This window comes from Odontesthes bonariensis, chromosome 8 (genome assembly GCF_027942865.1).
Source record: "Odontesthes bonariensis isolate fOdoBon6 chromosome 8, fOdoBon6.hap1, whole genome shotgun sequence".
Lineage (NCBI taxonomy): Eukaryota > Metazoa > Chordata > Actinopteri > Atheriniformes > Atherinopsidae > Odontesthes > Odontesthes bonariensis.
This window is the reverse complement of record NC_134513.1, coordinates 26,724,392-26,744,306: the sequence shown is the minus strand read 5'-3', so window position 1 is coordinate 26,744,306 and position 19,915 is coordinate 26,724,392. Positions and strand designations below refer to the sequence as shown.

Here is a 19,915-nt window from a genome sequence, read left to right as displayed (position 1 = left end):
ATGATAAAGTTAATTTGTTGCAAAGATATGGAAATTTAAAACTCAGCCGGGTCATTTTTGACCCATGTTGCGCATCAAAGGGTTAAAACTGATGAAAGAATAAAGAGCAGGAACTGGATCCATTTCAGGAAATGAGCTCCAGACTCTCCCAAAACTAACCGTGACTTCGAAAAAAACATTTTTATCAGGTCTGACAAAAGAAAAGACTAATAATAACCATGTTGCTCATTTAAAGGTCCATCATGAAGACCAATAATGCACAGCATTCAGTAGAACCCTGCTAACAACCAGTTTCTCATGCTAAGTCATAGCCAGCTCTGAAGGGCCACAGGCACTGCTGGGATTTGAACCCAGGATCTCCTGTTTACAAGACAGTCACTTTGACCAACTAAGCCACAGTGCCACATGGTTCATAAAACTGATGAAAGAATACAGTGCAAGAACTGGATCCACCTCAGGAAGTGTTTTTGTGATTTATTTCCAATATTCATGGAATCTCTGCATAAATCAGGGCTTGATGTTATTCAAATTATCTCCATATGTGAAAACATTGGATTAAGTCCCAGTTCAATCGTCTGTACCTCAAGAATAGTTAAAGCCATGAGATGAAGTGCCTCCAAGTACAGACTGTTTTGGAAGTCCAGCACTCCTGAAGCACTGCTGTAAACAGTTATGGCACCATGTTGATGTAAATAATAACACCTAAAGGCACTGCTGGGATTTGAACCCAGGATCTCCTGTTTACAAGACAGGCACTTTGACCAACTAAGCCACAGCGCCACATGGTTCATAAAACTGATGAAAGAATAAAGAGCAGGAACTGGATCCACCTCAGGAAGTGGTTTTTGTGATTCTTTTTATTTTTTTAATTTTGTGCGTAACTAACAGTGATATTAAAACATGTTCAGTTCCTGGACTGAAATATTGTTGATTATTTTGTATCTGTTGAAAATTGTAACACTGTGCATACTGTGTTTTTTAGTTATATTGCCTCTTGTAAAAGGCTTACTTGATTATGTTTGATGAGCTACAGAAGGAGGAATTGAAAAGCTAAATGTCTGAACTCGGGTGTTTTTATTTGCTTAGATAGCCTGTAGCTCTGTTAAACCTGTTGAGGTTCGTGCACATTTGAATAAATGTTCTTATACTTCCAGTACAGACTCATTTTCTGTATACAGTAAGGCAGTGTTGGTGGAGGGGTTCCATCTTTTTTCCCATTTTCCTGGCAAAACATAAAGAAATGAGGTGTGTTTAAAGACTTTTGACCACTTTTAGAGGACTTTATAAAAGCACATACTTTATGCTTTACTGAAGAAAGGGATGATCTGTATTAGTTCAAGGTGCTCTGTATTTAGTCTGACTCACAACTGGTCACAACAGGATGATCATCTTCAACATCAGTGCTCAGTGACAGCTGCAGAAGTACGTGTAGAAACCTGATCTGTATTTAGACTGTTTCTGTCCAGTCCAGCTCTCTGAGCCGACAACAAAACTCCCTCTGAGTGCTGCCCACAGAGGGAGTGGGATAGCTTCCTGAATCTGTAAACTTCCTCTTGCTGTGTTGAGCTGCAGAGGCCTGGGGATGATTCTGCACAAGCTGGACATCCTCTGAGTGAGGAGTCCCAGCAGCAGCAGAGACCTCTGACTGCTCCTCTAACAACAGCAGATTTTCTGTTGGGTGTGTTGGAAGCAGCAGAGACCTGGGATTGATGGTGTTCTGAGCTCGCTGTTACAGCTTCTGGCCTGTTGGCGGGTTCCTCTTAACTTTCCTCTTTGCCACTTTCAAAGGGAAATATGTAAAAACCCTCAGACTCATTTTCCAGAATCTCTTCATCTACTATGTCACCCCACAGAAGTGCAGGAGAGGATATTCTGCTTTGACTCGTTCTGCTTGTTGTTTTTTAGCGTTTGTCTAAATTACTTTTTAAGTACGTGTTGTTTTTCAGGCGCTTTGTCTTTCAGGCTTTTAGAAACTACAGGGATGTCATGTACTCTGATGTCATGTTTCCACTGTGATGTCATGCAAAACTGTGAAGTCATAATCAGTGATGACATCACTTGTTGTGATTTCAGAAGCAGTGGTGCTCTGTTCTCAGCCAGCAGTCATCACGTGTGCTGTTTTGCTCTCTTTTTCAGCTTTATGATCTGAACTGTAAATAATATGCAACACATGTTCATAGAGCCCAGGCAATGGTGGCAAACATGGGGTGTATGAATGCTGTATGAGATATAAATGAAAACAGAAGCAGGGATCCTTTATATATATGTGATTAAAAATGGGACAACAGTAACTGAACCTGAATGCATCATTGTCCAGGTCAGTAATAATGTATTTATTGTATGTTGCTTTATTGTATGTTGTTCAGCTGTTTTCATGCATCAACATAATACAGTAATAACAGTGCAGTCATGCTTGTTTCTATTAAGAGCTGCTTACAAGCAGAATGGGATTATTTCTACGTGTCAGCATACAGTGTATAACATGGATTCCAGTAAGAATCTGACTTTGAAAGACAGAATCAACATGTAAATGATAAAGTGTCTTCCTGTGGATGTTCTCAGATATGTACAGTATGAACACTGTGATCCTTTCCCACATGTCCCAGTATGTCTGATTGTGTTCCAAGTGAGGGTCAGACTGGAGAAAGTGTCATGAAGCTGCCACCCTTAAAGGGATATGCCACCCCCAGGCCAAATTAAGTGTATCCCCGCATTCCCGAGACATAAATAAGTGTGTGGGAGCGTTTTCCTGGCGACCCAGGCATTGTCCGAATCTCACAGCACTGACCACTGCTTGGTTGCGCGTAATACATACATGTTAGCAATCAACAATCAACATTAAAATCATCATTAAAATCAACATTAAAATCTGGCTTGACACTGAAGTGAGGTAACGGTATCTTGGGGATCTGTCCACACCGGGAGCCAGCCCACCAATGACCACAGAGGCCGCCACCACGGGGAACCGCCCAGATCAGGGCAGGCCGGCATCCACACCACAGCCAGGGCTGCAGTGCAGGATCCCCCAGCCCCCCCGAACCAGGGCCATCCCCACAGTAATGACCCCACAGACCGAGTGGGCATAGTCCCCGGTGTGGAAGATCCCCATGAGGAAAAACACTGGATAAATAAGTGTATAATAAGTATATAATAAAATAATAAAAAATAAAAAAAATGTGTTCAATGTGTTTGAATGAAGTCAAACACGTTGAAGAATTCAATCAGAGTTGAGGAGCTGTGTGGATTTGTAGTTGTGCATTTTCATCCCAGCTGTTAAACAACAGATAACAGAGTGTGTTACTAAATTCACCACCAAGCTGAATGTGTTTGTGGGAACATGAATGCTTTTTAGGCTTTCTGCATCATGTGACCCCGATTTGTTTTTCATCTGCCGTCAGATTCAAATGAAGAGCATGAAACCACACAGCAGCTTCAGCTGAGCTGTCACTCAGCAGCAGCGGACTTCTCTGTGGGCCGCAGGGGCTGATGGGAGCTCTGAGGAGCTGTTAGAAAGCACGGGGCCCTGCTCTGATCTCACAGCTCGTCCTTGTTTGGCCTGAGCTGCATCAGAGTGTCACTTCTCCCCAGGTTCACCAGAGGAAGCAGCGCTGCACAAAATGCTTTTCCTCCCAGCCACTGCTCTGTGCTGTCTGTGTTCAGGTGAGTGTTTCCAGCCAATCAGGAGCCAACAAACTCCACCTGGAGCAAACACTGTCACTTCATCTGTCTGTCTGTGTCTCTACAGCGCTGGTTGCCATGGCAGCAGAGCTGATTCAGGACCAGTTAACACTGACCAGGAGAGTTGGTCATTAATGGTGATGTATTCTGGTACCAGAAGAAAGAACCAGAAACATTCAGACTGATTCTTGATGTTAATAAAGATAGTGGTGATGTTTATAAAGGTTATGGTCATCCCCAGGAAGATGATTTCTCAGCTGTGAATAAACAGAGCAGCTGTGAGTTGCAGATACAGAAAGTTAAACTCCATCATTCAGCCACCTACTGCTGCAGGTGTTGGAAGTCTGGTCTCCACAGGGAGAAATGATCCCTGCAGCCTGTCCAAAAACCTTCAGATGAAAACATCCAAAGTGAAAAGAGAGAAAGATCTTCCTTCCAGGTCCCCACATTTCATTCAGCTTAGTTGTCTCTAAAGCTGCTCGTCTCTGACTGAATCAAGGCAAGGCAATTTTATTTCTAGAGCACAATTCATACACAAGGCAATTCAAAGTGCTGTACAGCTACATCAAATCACAAGAAGGCAATAAAATCATAAAAGAAGGCAATCACACTGACAGCTTCTCATTTCCACTGATGGATGTTTATCAAATCCATCAGAATCAAACAAAGTGAGATGTAACCAGGTCAAGCTGGAAGCAAAGAGAATAAAACAGGTGACAGATTTTACACGCTGGCTTTTCTTTCAATTCAGGTAGAACTGCAGGTAGTGATGGCAGCTGGGTTTATGGATCATTTCATTACTGATCATTTCTAACAATTTTAACTTTATTATTCCAAAGGAAGAAAAACACAGAATATAAACACATCAACATGATATACATCATCATCCAGTCAGAGTCTCTCTGCACACAAGCTGCTGCTGCTTCATCCTCTCAGCTCACATCGTCCTGTTCATCACCATCACTGAAGAGATGGCTTCCATCTGTAGAGATAAGAAAGAAGAGAGGAGATAAACGAGTGTTTCAGAGAATCCTCAGCTGTCATCAGCTTTAATAAATATAATAAATTATAAATAAAGTCTCATAAAATACTGCTGAGAGCTGCATGGTCCTCCAACCCTCTACTGACCTCAGAGTCTGCAGTTTGTTGTGTGGACTCTCCACAAGATCAGACAGCTCCTTCACATCTGATTCCTTCAGCTTGTTCCAGCTCAGGTCCAGTTCTGTCAGATGGGAGGGGTTGGACTTCAGAGCAGAGACCAGAGAAGCACAGCTGATCTCTGACAAACCGCAGAGCTCCAATCTGAATAAAGAATAAAACATTATTTAATGAATCATCATTTCATCAACTAAACCACTGAAGAAGAAAACAGACTTTACCATGAAGACCAGCACAACTTTCACATCATATTAATCTGAACAAACAACTAAAACATGGTGTCTGACCTCAGAGTCTTCAGTCCACAGTGAGGACTCTGCAGAAAGCTGCACAGCTCCTTCTCTGCAGAGTCACTGATGGTGTTGTAGCTCAGGTCCAGTTCTGTCAGATGGGAGGGGTTGGACTTCAGAGCAGAGACCACAGAAGCACAGCTGATCTCTGACAAACCGCAGAGCTCCAATCTGAATAAAGAATAAAACATGTGAGCTGAAGCCAACAGGATGCAGGTTAAAACAGTCCAACAGAACAAGTGAAAAAGAGCTCTCATTAATATTAATGACAACATGCTGCTGCTTCAATAAAGACGGAGTGACTTCAGCTCTTAAACTCTGCCAGCTCCACCAGTGGCTCCATCCATACAAACTCATGTTGTGCAGCCAAATGATTCAAGTTTCAAAGAAAACAAACATGTCAGGAGGAACTTTGGAGCAAATGGGAACAAACTGATAGACATGGAGATCAGGTTCACTGTTTTATTGAAGGTTAAAGGCACAAAAACATGGTGCAGTGATGTTTAATGGAATCATGGAATCAAACTTCTTTAAAGAGTCGACAGCAGCAGAACTTGTTACTGTGACTTGTTGTGTTTGAATATCTCAGTCAGTCCAAACATTACAGAGCCTTAGAAAAGTGTTGGAACCATCCAGAGGTGGACTGATTGATCAGTTTGGCTGATTAATGGATGCTGATGGACGCTTTGACTAACTATCAGAATCAGTGGAGGTTGAGGCTGATGGTTGGGAGACCTCCCCCATCTCCAGCAGGAAGCTACAAAGCTGAAGTCAAGGAGGAGTCAGAGTGTTAAGTTCAGAGTTTCCATTCAGTCTTTAAACATCACAGCTTCCATCAGAGTCACATGATGTAGAAGCAGACAGAAACACAGCAGGCAGCAGCTCAGCTTAGAGACCCATCTTCAGGAAATCCAAACACTGGACTAATGAGCAGATCAGTACAGATGCTCGCTACCAAAGCTGTTTCTACATGGAGTTTAACTGGGCCGATATATGAGTTTTCCATCAGTTGAAACTGAAAGTCAAGTCTTATTCTTTAAAAAGAAATTTCATTCAAAGTTAAAACAGATGATTTTACTCTGATGTTATTTGGTTGTAGATTATTTGATGCATTTTTAATTTCAAATCTTATTTTACGTGTTTTTTCGTGTTTGAATTCTTTTTCCTTCAGTTTCAGATTTTAATTTTCAGATTTTTCTGATTTTCAAAATTGAAATGTAGGAAACAAAAAGACATTTTATAGATTTTACATAGAAATGATACTATATTTACAGGCAGGGAACTGACCCCAGAGTCTCCTGTTTACCGTGTGGACTCCCAACACTCATGCTGCTTGATGTGTGTGCTGAGAGTTAATGCGGGCTGGGTTTTAACAATGAACAGCTTGTTTAACCCCTTTTGTTCGTCTCCATTTTATGTTCAGGAGCCGGGCCGTGACAGTGAACATTAGAGACTATGGGTTAACGGTGTTATTGGAAAAAAAAAAAAAAAAAGGTGATCACTTGTTACTTCTGGGCTCTCCTCTATGGAGGACTGAAACAGCCATAATCTGAAATATATACAAAATATATGAATAGTTCAATAAATTAGTTTGTAAGATGATAAATTCAACTAAAATAATAAGAAAAAACAGAATTTGTGCCTAAACTAAGATAAAGAATGTCATTTTTCTGCTTTAATTCTATTGTTTGTTGGTTTAATTGTGTTAATCTTGCTATTTATTTACTTTGTGACTCAGTTTTGAATTGAATACATTTTTACAATTAGAATATATTTATTTTTCTTATTTTGATTTATTATTCCTGTATTAGTTTCCTTTGCAATGTTGATCTATTTAATCCCTCCAAATCATTTATTTCTTCATTTTATTTTGATTTCTCCATATTTTCTTTTTTAATTCAGTTTTTGTGTTTGTTTGAAGAAAGAAATTAAAAATATTACAATTAGAATGAATTTCTTTAACTTTTGTGGGAGTCTCTTATAGTTTCTGATAATGTTCTGTGCTTACGTGGTGAAATGAATACTTAAAGATCTGGAAACTGTCTGAGATCTTCTGATTACATCTTTAAAAGTATGGAAATAAATTCAAGTTCACTTCTGAAAATCCAAGTAAGGTTCTATTTAGGGAACATTCTGGAAGCACTGAAACCACTTTAGCTGAAACCCCCAAAAAGGAACCAACTCAACACGGTTAATGACAGTTTTATAAATTCTCTCATCATTTGATGCAGTTACATTTGGAATAATTAAGGTGGAATGAAAGTCAGTTCCCACTGAATCCCTCAGTTAAGTCCTGATGGACTGGAAAGGGTCAGAGGTAAAAATGGGTGCCTGATTATGTTGTAAAATGGGGGAACAAACAGCTCTATGACAATATTCTCAATCCGGAACCATCTTTAGAGGCCAGTTGTTGCCAGATTAAAATACACGTTGACTTGAAACTGCACAACACAATTAGCTGAACGGGTGTCACATTTTTCTGAATAGTGAATTTTTAAAGTTTTCAATAAAGCTTTGTACAGAAAATATGTTTCTATATCCATTAGAATTTGAGAGTTATGCAGAAAAAACAACATGAATAAGCTAGATGCCTTCAATGTGAACACCGAGGTGTTGAAACACTTAGTAATCTTCAGTTATAAACTGCCTCGATCTGGTGATACTAGATTCAGTTTTAAAGGAAATATGAGAGCATTTTAAATGAATAAAGATCATTCTTTTCCCTGTTCTCTGTCCTCACCTCACACTCCTCTGGCCCACCCGTCTCTGCTCCTCCCTCTTAGGGTCATTGATGATAATGGGGAGGGTGTTACACCAGCTTTTGTGTCTTTAGAGTCAGTTACTTTGTATGAAAATACCTTGCACACTTACAGTTGTCTTCTTTTAAGACAAAAAAAGAAGGAATAATGCCTTTTACCTCCTCCTGATACCTTGTTTTTCTTGGAATGTTCTGATACAAACCAGAGAGAAGAACACATTGTTCAATGTCAGTGGATGAAGAAGGATGATTTTGTGCTGAAAACAATCAGAATTTGGACTAAAGCGTTGCCTTAGAAACAGAAATATGTTGCTTTCATGAAACACTTTAAGTTTCTTATTATTAGATGTGAGGTTGAAGAGATTGATTTGAGAAAAGAAATTGAGAGGGACGGAGGGTGGGTGACTGGAGCCTGAAGGCCAACATCTGTGCTGCTCCACCACGTTCCACTGGAGACCCAGTGGGAGAAATCTCAATGTCTGCTACCAAAGCTGAATGCTATCATTTTCATTCAGCTTCACATTCAGTCCCACATGGAAACGGAATTACTAATAAAGAATAAAAAGGAACTTGGTGGTTTGGTGGTAGCTTGGCATTCTCTCTGTCTGGCCTATAAACTTGCCGTTGTTATAAATTTGGAGTTATTGCAAAAAAACCTTTTTGCTGCAGGAATTTTCTACAAAAAGTATTTTTGGGGCTTTTTATGCCTTTAATGATAGGACAGTTGGAGAGAGACAGGAAGCAGGGGGCAGAGAGAGGGGAAAGACATGCAGCACAGGGCAGGTCGGTGCGGGAGTCGAACCGGGGCCAGCTGCAGCGAGGACTGTAGCCTCTACATGGGGCGGCTGCTCAACCCACTACGCCACCGACCGCCCCAGGACTTTTCTACTTTTAGCTAATTCATCATTTAAATAAATTAAGTGGAGCAAAAAGGTCCAAACTGAAAATGATTTACTTTAAATTATTAGTGGGAGAAGCTTTTTGGCTGGATTTTGTCATCATGAATGAATCTGACTGAAGATAACTGCTGCTGTGATGAAAGCTGCTTTCTAACCAAGTCAAAAATAGTTCATTTCCAACAGTGTTGGAGGGGAGTTTGTTAGTATCAGCTGATTAACGGGCTTTTGGAGTTTTGCTGCTCCAAACTGTTGTTATTGTTTCAGACAGAAATATTCACCAACTCTGGAGCTCTAGAAGCATCAGCCAGTGATTCTAGATTAGTTTCTGTCTGACAGATTCACTGTGTTTTCTCATTATTTAATGAATCATCATTTCATCAACTAAACCACTGAAGAAGAAAACAGACTTTACCATGCAGACCAGCACAACTTTCACATCATATTAATCTGAACAAACAACTAAAACATGGTGTCTGACCTCAGAGTCTTCAGTCCACAGTGAGGACTCTGCAGAAAGCTGCTCAGCTCCTTCTCTGCAGAGTCACTGATGTTGTTCCAGCTCAGGTCCAGTTCTGTCAGATGGGAGGGGTTGGACTTCAGAGCAGAGACCACAGAAGCACAGCTGATCTCTGACAACCTGCAGCCCCTCAATCTGAATAAAGAATAAAACATGTGAGCTGAAGCCAACAGGATGCAGGTTAAAACAGTCCAACAGAACAAGTGAAAAAGAGCTCTCATTAATATTAATGACAACATGCTGCTGCTTCAATAAAGACGGAGTGACTTCAGCTCTTAACTCTGCCAGCTCCACCAGTGGCTCCATCCATACAAACTCATGTTGTGCAGCCAAATGATTCAAGTTTCAAAGAAAACAAACATGTCAGGAGGAACTTTGGAGCAAATGGGAACAAACTGATAGAAATGGAGATCAGGTTCACTGTTTTATTGAAGGTTAAAGGCACAAAAACATGGTGCAGTGATGTTTAATGGAATCATGGAATCAAACTTCTTTAAAGAGTCGACAGCAGCAGAACTTGTTACTGTGACTTGTTGTGTTTGAATATCTCAGTCAGTGCAAACATTACAGAGCCTTAGAAAAGTGTTGGAACCATCCAGAGGTGGACTGATTGATCAGTTTGGCTGATTAATGGATGCTGATGGACGCTCTGACTAACTATCAGAATCAGTCAGGTATTCTGGCAGTCAGGATTTAACCCCCCTGTCAGCTGACGTCCTGGCTCTCAAAGCAGGTCAGCAGCAAAAGTTTGAAAGTGAAAAAACGGATCAGAAGGTGGAAAAAAGTTCAGAATCTGACAGAAAGTTTGAATCTAAAAACAGAAAACATCTCAAATATGAAGAAATGAGACTAAAGTGGAAATAAAAAAACTATGAAAGAAGAATGAACTTTACATTCAAACTGAAATAAACGTCTGCTGCACTTTTTTCACTTTGAATCTGTTTTTTTGGTTCCTCAGAGAAAGTGATGAAGCTTCATGTTTCTTATCTGCTGTTTCTCAGCCTGCATTCACTCACATGCAGCTCACAGCAACTCTGAGCTCTTACTGAATAAAACAGGTGGGAACAGCTCCCACACAGCCAGCAGGGGAACAGAACAGCATGTATCTGCAGTGATGCAGCAGTCCCTGCCTCCCTCCTTCATGGCAGCTCAGTGATCATCCTTTGTGTCTGTGTTGGGCTCACCTGCACAGGGTCGCAGCACTTCACCTGTTCAGCTTCTCTTTGGCTGCACAGCTATCAAACACTGACTCTGCTGCATGTTTTCACACATTTCTCACCTGATGGAAAGCTGCTCACACACACTCACAGCCTCCTTCCATCTGCTGTTACCTAGCAACAAGTTAGCTCAAAGCTTTTCTTCCATCCATCGTCCAATCATGTTATTCTTCTTCTGATAAACTCTTCTTTGTGTTTTCCTCACAGTCACTAAATGTCAGCATCACTTTCAGTTGGACTTGACATTGTGTAACAGAGGGAATTATTGATAGAATTCATGAAATAAAGCTCAACTGAAAGTGATTTCCTTTCAGTTATTAGTGGGAGAAGCTTTTTGGCTGGATTTTGTCATCATGAATGAATCTGACTGAAGATAACTGCTGCTGTGATGAAAGCTGCTTTCTAACCAAGTCAAAGATTGTTCATTTCCAACAGTGTTGGAGGGGAGTTTGTTAGTATCAGCTGATTAACGGGCTTTTGGAGTTTTGCTGCTCCAAACTGTTGTTATTGTTTCAGACAGAAATATTCACCAACTCTGGAGCTCTAGAAGCATCAGCCAGTGATTCTAGATTTGTTTCTGTCTGACAGATTCACTGTGTTTTCTCATTATTTAATGAATCATCATTTCATCAACTAAACCACTGAAGAAGAAAACAGACTTTACCATGAAGACCAGCACAACTTTCACATCATATTAATCTGAACAAACAACTAAAACATGGTGTCTGACCTCAGAGTCTTCAGTCCACAGTGAGGACTCTGCAGAAAGCTGCGCAGCTCCTTCTCTGCAGAGTCACTGATGGTGTTGCTGCTCAGGTCCAGTTCTGTCAGATGGGAGGGGTTGGACTTCAGAGCAGAGACCACAGAAGCACAGCTGATCTCTGACAACCTGCAGCCCACCAATCTGAATAAAGAATAAAACATGTGAGCTGAAGCCAACAGGATGCAGGTTAAAACAGTCAAACAGAACAAGTGAAAAAGAGCTCTCATTAATATTAATGACAACATGCTGCTGCTTCAATAAAGACGGAGTGACTTCAGCTCTTAAACTCTGCCAGCTCCACCAGTGGCTCCATCCATACAAACTCATGTTGTGCAGCCAAATGATTCAAGTTTCAAAGAAAACAAACATGTCAGGAGGAACTTTGGAGCAAATGGGAACAAACTGATAGAAATGGAGATCAGGTTCACTGTTTTATTGAAGGTTAAAGGCACAAAAACATGGAGCAGTGATGTTTAATGGAATCATGGAATCAAACTTCTTTAAAGAGTCGACAGCAGCAGAACTTGTTACTGTGACTTGTTGTGTTTGAATATCTCAGTCAGTGCAAACATTACAGAGCCTTAGAAAAGTGTTGGAACCATCCAGAGGTGGACTGATTGATCAGTTTGGCTGATTAATGGATGCTGATGGACGCTTTGACTAACTATCAGAATCAGTGGAGTTTGAGGCTGATGGTTGGGAGACCTCCCCCATCTCCGGCAGGAAGCTACAAAGCTGAAGTCAAGGAGGAGTCAGAGTGTTAAGTTCAGTGTTTCCATTCAGTCTTTAAACATCACAGCTTCCATCAGAGTCACATGATGTAGAAGCAGACAGAAACACAGCAGGCAGCAGCTCAGCTTAGAGACTCATCTTCAGGAAATCCAAACACTGGACTAATGAGCAGATCAGTACAGATGCTCGCTACCAAAGCAGAAACTAAAAGATGGATCTTCTGCTGTTATCGGCTCATCCTGTTTTGTTACTGATGATCTCAGCTCAGCAAAGAACACCATGTGAGCAAAGCATCTTCTCACACTGACAGTCAGCTGTTTTGCCGGAGTGAACAGGGCAGACCTCTAAATAAGGCATTATCTGTCTTTATTTCACCAATAATTTAAGACCAATGACTGAATGAACGCGTACTATTGCTATTGTTAGCTCAGAGCTGCCATGTTGTTGTTATTTGGGGCTATCGGGGGCTTTCTATACTCACGTCTAGTGGCGCGGCACGCGTCGATGATGTCATCCCACTGTATAGTCTAAGCCCGGTTCACTCCCGTTATATGGATATACGCGGATCTTGAGTGATATAAATAGTGTCCGAAGGACGGCAACTTTCACCAAACTGTTATCGGTGAGTAGATGAATGTATTTTATGCCAGAAATAAAGTTCAGGTTTAAAAAAACGAACTTCCCCTTTAAGGCCCTCGGCCTCTGGAGAAGTCACTCAACCTCCCTCCTTCAAGCAAAGTCGAGTGTGTCATCACCCAGCAAGGATTGGCTCTTTTGGCCCTTCTGCCCTAAATTCCTCAGGTTTATCTTGTCTTTTTAATCCCCTTGGTCACTCAATAAGCCTTTAAACTCCAACTTAGCATGTGGAAATATTTCATGTTCCTCTCCTCTAACCCTAGCCGAGCGGGGCTCTGTAGCTGCAGCCTTTGTGTGTCACTCTGCAGACCGCCATGCTTTCTGTAGGACTGACCGACCTTTCTTCCAAGAAATGAATACAGAAAGGACAACTTGTTTTTCTCTTACTTTGACTCACTTTAAAAAGTTTCCACAGAGAAGTACATTCCACGCGTCAATGATGTCATCCCACTGTATTGTCTATGCCCGGTTCACTCCCGTTATAGAGTTTAAAAAGCTTTAACTGCACTTTGGTTATTTATTTATTTATTTTTAAAGTTTCATGTTCATGTTCAAAACGGACAGCAAAACTAAATCTACCCTCAGGACGTACTGTGATAGAAAAAATCTGATCCTTTATGCTCATATAATCATTTCTACTTCTGTGTAACTGCTTATGTTGACGCATGCATGAGATTAATAGCTGCACTCGGGAGATCACCACTGTCCGCTCTAAGAACTGAGTGTCCCACAGCCTGGGCGGTATCAACACCACTATCTGCTCCCAGCAGGACAGAAGGAAATGTCTCATGCATAGACGCAAGCATCCGTCTTCTCTGCCCTATAAAAGCTTCCTGAGAACTCTGCATCTCTGAACATTTGCATCACAGCTTCTGTATGTAAACGTTCCCTTACTGCAGGATAATTAATGTCCTCTGCTTTTGAACTTCAGACAGTATTCCTGAGTATTCTTATTCATTTTCCTGACATACTGAAAACATGCAGTCATCATGAGGAGTCTGGGGAGGAAATATCTGATAAAAACAGCAACATTTCTGTGGACTGTGGGGAGCTGCTTTTGGACAGCTTCTAGATTTAGTCTGATAAAAAGCTGTAAAATATCCTTTTTTGTTCCATTTTAATATTAGGAGTCAGACTTGGTGAGCAGTAGGACTTGCAGATCCTGATTTTAGTCATCTACAGACATCTGTTAATAAAAATCACTTGGACATGATTTTTCCCCAGTGTGTTCAAACATGTCTTATTCACTTCCAGTAACACTTAGAAGGATTCTGTGTGTTTGTGAAATACATTCAGCTTCTGATTCACTGAAGCAGGGGTCTCCAACCTTTTTCCCTCTGAGAGCTACTTTAACAAAATAAAAATGGCCGAGAGCTACTTGTGTTTTGTAACATTTATTATCATCGCTCATTATGAACAAACAAACTCAATAAGCCTTCTTTTCCTGAACATTTGATTTTGATTTTGATTTATTTAATTGTATCAGAAAAGTCTTACACACATTCAAAGACTCAAAACACAATTGAGGATAAAAACACAATAAAGTCCAGGACTTATTTCCATTGTGGTCCTCACACAAAACATTAAGACAAGACAAGCCACAACAAGACACTCACAGAGTGTATGACAAGCACACCTTAAACACATTAAAAGACATCATCACACAATTGAGGATAGGAACACAATAAATTGCAGGACCTATTTCCATTGTGGTCCTCACAAAAAACATTAAGACAAGACAAGCTACGACAAGACACTCACAGAGTGTATGACAAACAGTAATAAATAACATAGAATGCAAACCACATTTTTCTTAAATAAAAATAAACGACAGTAGCTGACCCCCTGCTCTATTCAGCTACCCTCTCTAGTAACCAGGCCTTGATTCTCTTTTTAAAAGTATTCAGACACAATGTGACTTTAATTTCCCTATCTAACTTGTTCCACTGCATTGCCCCTATATAGGCAAAGGTTCCTTTCCCTACAGATGTTTTAAAAGAATATGGACGCAGATCTGATATGCTGCCACGAGTGCAAATATTGTGTTTGTCCTTTACCTTAGTGATAAGACATGATAAAAACATTTGGGCGCTACCAAATAGAATTTTTTGGATCATATTCATCCTTGACATAATAATACGAGACTCAACAGGGAGCCAGTTCAGCTCTGCAAAATGTGACCTACCTATATGAGACCTATGGCCCACATTCAAAACCACTCTCACTAATTTATTCTGTGCTGTTTGCAGCCTCCCTTTAAGTCTGCTTGTTAGGCCTTTGAACCAGGAAGTACTTGCAAATTCAAAATGATTTAAAATTAAGGAGTTAGCTAAAATGATCATTGTTGCCCCATCTAAGAATTTCGCATTTCTGGCTAAGAACTTTGTGAGCCCGGTGACTTTACTCAGAACTTTATTGGCCATATTCCTGCCATCCAGGTTGCTTTCAAGGATGCATCCCAGGTATTTTACTGATGTTTTTGCACTGACTACAATTTTATTCAGCGTGACTCTAAATTCAGAGCATCTGTTCAGTCTGTACTTTGAGCTGAATAAGATGGCCTCTGTCTTACCCAGATGTAGGGACAGCATGTTGTCAATCAGCCAGCAGTTTACAGAAGCTAGCTCTGTGCTCAGGCTGCTCTCTAGGATAGATTGCTGTTTATCGGACATTAACAGTGCTGAGTCATCAGCGTACAGAAATAGGTCACATGCACAGGAGTCTGACATGTCATTAATGTATGTCAAAAATAAAGACGGACCAAGAATGCTTCCTTGTGGAACGCCGCATGTCACTATTCTAGGGTCAGACAGCTCTCCCTCTAGGGCCACCAGTTGTTCTCTCCCTGACAAGTATGACCTAAACCACCTACATGTGGGGCTGTCTGCTCCCAGGGCCTCAAGAGATTTCCATTATCTATATCCCTGCGTATGATGTCAGAAAGATAGAGAAGGCATGACTCGGTGGAATGAGACTTCCTGAATCCGGATTGGAATTTATACATGAAGTTGTTTTTATTCATGTATTCATTCAATTGCTCATTGACCACCTTTTCAAAAATTTTAGAGATTGTGCACAAAATAGAGACTGGTCTGTAGTTACCAGGGTCGTGGCTGTTTCCCTTTTTAAAAAGTGGGACTACCTTGGCCCTCTTGAGGTCAGTGGGAAAAATACCAGATTCAACCGACATGTTAAAAATATGTGAGATTAAAGGAGCTATATTTGCAGCAGCATCTCGTAAGAACCGAGGGGATAACCCATCTAACCCAGGGCCCTTAGCGCAGTCTAGCTGTAAGAGACATTTACAATATGTTACTGTCCACATCTCACATTCTGTATTAAAACATCAAATAAAGAACAAAAATTGCATTCACAATAAAAAACATTTAGTTCAGTTCAATATTGAGCAGTGAAGGTGTGTGTGTGTGTGTGTGAGTGTGAATGTGTTCAGAAGTTCAGTTTTTAGCTAGTGAGATGACTGACACTGCAAGGAGTCAACAAGAGAGGTGTATGCTGGAGTGTTTCCACTTAGGTTCACTCTTGTGGAGTCATTTAACTGTTCATCAGTCAGTCTCGTTCTGAGCTTTGATTTCAGGACATTCATGTCAGAAAAAGCTGACTCACAGAGGTATGTAGACCCAAACAAAGCAGACATTTTCAGAGCTGCTTGGTGAAGATTTTCATAATTATCTGGCTCTACCAAGCTCCAGAAATGCTTTGATTGCTGCTGAGACTTTAACTGCACATTGTTTTGAAGGTTTATAACCTCCATTTCCATTTCCTCAGGATCGACACAGAAAAGTTCAGCCATCTGTCCTGAAATCTCACTTATGTCCACATTCATGAAAGGGTTGGCCATAAATGTCACACAGGGCTCAAGTTTCTGAAAGTCACTGAATCTGTCAGTAAACTCCTGTCCAAGCCTTGATAAGAGGTCACAATACTTGGACACATTTAAAACGCTGGCTGCACCTGTGTGACTGTCCAGCATCTTTGAGATAGAGGGGAAGTGCTGAAATCTGCTGCTTTTCACTTCCTGAATGTACAATGACAGTTTTGCACTGAACGCCTTGACAGCACTGATCATGTTGTCGCCATCGTAAACTCCTTCTCACTAGCCTAGCAAGCAGTGTTGCCAAAAAAAAAATCACAAGAAGTCGCTAATGGCTCTCTGAAAAGTCGCTAGAAGTCGCTTGATTGCGTCATGACGTCATAAGTGACGTAACCACGCCCATATTATATATTTTCGCTCCTACCCGAGCCGAAATCAGCCGGCCTGAAGCTGATTTCAGCTCTAAACTCTGTAAACTTTAGCAACATTTGAAACTTTTCATGCCAGAAAGTAGTCGTTTAGATCCCCAACGTGTTAAAAACCTGCCAAAATACCGGCTATTTACAATTTTGTTCCGACGAATTCGGCGCTACTAAAGCTAGCCGCAGTGAGCAACGCACTTCCGGTTATTTTGACAGAATAAAATACCCGTTGCCTTTTATCATAGGGAAAGCCATTACGATAAAAAGGTGCTTTTGTTTTGAAAACAGGAAGTGAACCTACCCTCGTTGTAGCTAGCTTGAAACTGCTGTTTTGACAGGAAATGACGGTATGCCGGGTTGCCGCCGTCCTGCAGTGCTTCTCTCTCGGCTTGTATGGTGTCGCGGGGCAACTGATTTGTCACTCACAAAACAAGTTAAATTGTCGCTAGATTCAGCCAGATTGAGCCCGAAAGTCGCTAAATCGCTAGATTATTTTTTTTGTCGCCAGAGATGGCCAAAAGTCGCTAAATCTAGCGACAAAGTCGCTAAATTGGCAACACTGCTAGCAAGCCAGACCTGTACAGCCTTTATTGACGCTCGATAGCAGTGTGGGCGGGATAAACGGTTGTCTGTCAAGTTGCCTCTGCACTCAACGCCACGCAATAGGATGGCGAAACAACCAATCAGAGCGTCGTCCCACCAACAGAGCAAGCTGGTAAATTAAACTTTTACCGTACCCGGTGAGCAAAACTCCGAAAACGTCCTTTTTTTTCAAGAAAAACTTAAGTGCAGTTATCTGTTCGTCTCGCAAAGAAAAATTTATATTTAAATCTTCTAGAGTTGCTGCCAAAGCCAACTCGAAAGACTGTTCGCTGGGCGCAGCCATTGTATACCTCACTGGAAAAAAAAAAAAAAAAAAAAACTCTCTGGAACTACACACTGAAATGTAGCACCTCTGTCGTCACTAGGTAGCCCGGCCTCCGACCCCGCTCCTCACGATTTGATTGGCCTGATTAAGTTTCGATTTTCAGCCTCGCAACATGACCACAAGTGACTAAACTGCGCCCGGGAGCAAATTCAATTTGCGGTCGCTGGTCAGTGGTGATGTGAGAATCAAGATTTGCCGAGAGACCAATTAAGTTTTCAAATGAATGTATGATTCATTGGCCCTTTGGCGAGCTACTTGGAAAGGGGCGGCGAGCTACTGGTAGCTCGCGAGCGACGTGTTGGAGACCCCTGCACTAAAGGATTATGTGGCTTTGTTGCCCGTTAAATGGCAGCAAACCAGAGGCTGCACATCTGTCTAATTCACAGTCGCCTTCACAAAGGGTCAGGTTCACCTCAAACCCAATAACCATACAGATATCATCACTGTGTTCCAGTGCAGTGTGTCCACATTTAAAGGAGGTTTGATGCTCACATTTAGAGGAAAAAACAGCTCATATTTCTGTAAAGTAGTTTACTTTGGGTATGTGATGGATCTGTGTTTCAGGACAAATCTACAGGAATGCAAAGGAGTAAAAGAGCACTTTGATATTTCTTTAAACTCTATCAGAGTTATTTAAGCCAGATAATCAAAAGGCAGAACAGATCAACCTGTTTCATTGATCAAGGTACCTGGAAGCTGTTTTTAATCCATTTAAGCCAGAATTATATCAGCTGTAGCAGTCACAGTGCCGTGTGGATTAAGAGTTTTCAAACTTTGACAAAACCAACATTCCTGTGGGGGATGTTTACGTATGTGGATATAAACCAGATCTTCATTTTCTTTCCACAAAGGAAAAAGAGACAGAAACTGCCTAATTTACGTTGATCTTCTACCCTCTTAAGAGTTTTTGGGGAGTCGAACTCGCAACAGACGCTTCCAATAAAAATTGGGATAGACTCTAACAACAAAGAACTCACTCTTGGAAAAGGGAGACCTCACTATCTTATCTTCACCATGAATCGAATTGACATTTTAACACCCTCTCCCACCAGAGAAAGAGACCAGATGGCTACATACGAACTGAGAAGACTTCACTAAGGCTCACTTTTAGTCGAATCTTAAAACTATATTAAATGTGTTTGATAACCGTGTACAATTTCTTTCAGGTTTCCAGCTTGATCACAAGACGCATATAGAGACAATTTGTACGATTCTGGCTTAAATATTGACGAAGAAACAAACTTGGTTGAAAATGCCCAACTCGCCGATGGAACCACATTGCCCCCTAGTGGTCTGCAGTGTTCTGAATTTTGAAGTCATAATTGTCTTTATCATGTGTGTTATTTTGATGTCTTTATATTGCAAGTCTATGTTATATCTTTAATCTGCATATCTTAACAAGATGTGGTGTTTTCAGAATCACAGAGACAAATGTTCTATGAGATGGGAGTAATGGAGAAACACAGAGTTCTTTTTCTCATCCAGAAATCCAGATATAGCACAGATCACCTTACACAGACATGCACACAAGCATATCATTGGCTGAAAAAGTAGTGTAAGCCCTGCCTCCGAGAGTCAAAACCCGGAACCCGCGAAAAACACTCTCTCTTGCCTTCTTGCCTCTCTCGTTTTGCTGGCCCGCTTCAGGCGGCGCTCTCGTTTCTTGCCTCTGGTTGTTTTCCAGAAGCAGCCTCAGTGTTCCAACACAGAGTTTCAGAAGGAAGAAAAGAGAAGATTGAACAATGGAGAATTGACGCAGATCACAGTTGCTCAGAGAGATTTGAAGAGCACGGAAAGATGAGAGTATGAGCCGTGGAGAAGACGACGGAAGGGAGGAAGGAGAAGGACGGAGCAGGACCCAAAGAAAGAGGAGAGGATGAAGCCCTCCATGACCAAAGAAGGACCCAAAGAAAGACGAGGAAGACCCGAACAAAGAAACAGATTGAAATACTCTGAAGATGCACGTTTTACGTGTTTTTGTTCGTCCCTCGCCATCCACGTCCTTCTACGTCGCACGTCTTAACCTCCACTGTTTCACGCCATCATCACCTTTTTCTACCAAGAAGCCAACGCCAAGCAACCTTT

General features: G+C 41.3%; 1 protein-coding gene and 2 non-coding genes across 6 annotated transcripts in view; all 3 read right to left on the bottom strand.

Moving 5' to 3' along the window:
• Positions 1-329: 329 nt before the first annotated feature.
• trnat-ugu (transfer RNA threonine (anticodon UGU)) lies at positions 330-403 on the bottom strand. Its single transcript has one exon. It is a non-coding gene; the product is annotated as a tRNA-Thr (tRNA).
• A 303-nt stretch (positions 404-706) lies between these two features.
• trnat-ugu (transfer RNA threonine (anticodon UGU)) lies at positions 707-780 on the bottom strand. Its single transcript has one exon. It is a non-coding gene; the product is annotated as a tRNA-Thr (tRNA).
• A 1,550-nt stretch (positions 781-2,330) lies between these two features.
• LOC142385517 (NLR family CARD domain-containing protein 3-like) overlaps positions 2,331-19,915 on the bottom strand; it is a 369,716-nt gene continuing 352,131 nt past the window's right edge. For 3 of the 4 annotated variants that reach the window (XM_075472128.1, XM_075472129.1, XM_075472130.1), the window contains 5 exons: positions 11,248-11,421; positions 9,262-9,435; positions 5,124-5,297; positions 4,807-4,980; positions 2,331-4,660 (listed from right to left, as the gene is read on the bottom strand). In XM_075472128.1, coding sequence (XP_075328243.1) covers positions 4,639-4,660; positions 4,807-4,980; positions 5,124-5,297; positions 9,262-9,435; positions 11,248-11,421 — 718 coding nt within the window. In that variant the 3' untranslated portion in view covers positions 2,331-4,638. The remainder of the gene's footprint in view (positions 4,661-4,806; positions 4,981-5,123; positions 5,298-9,261; positions 9,436-11,247; positions 11,422-19,915) is intronic. The other variant, XM_075472132.1, reaches the window with a different exon arrangement.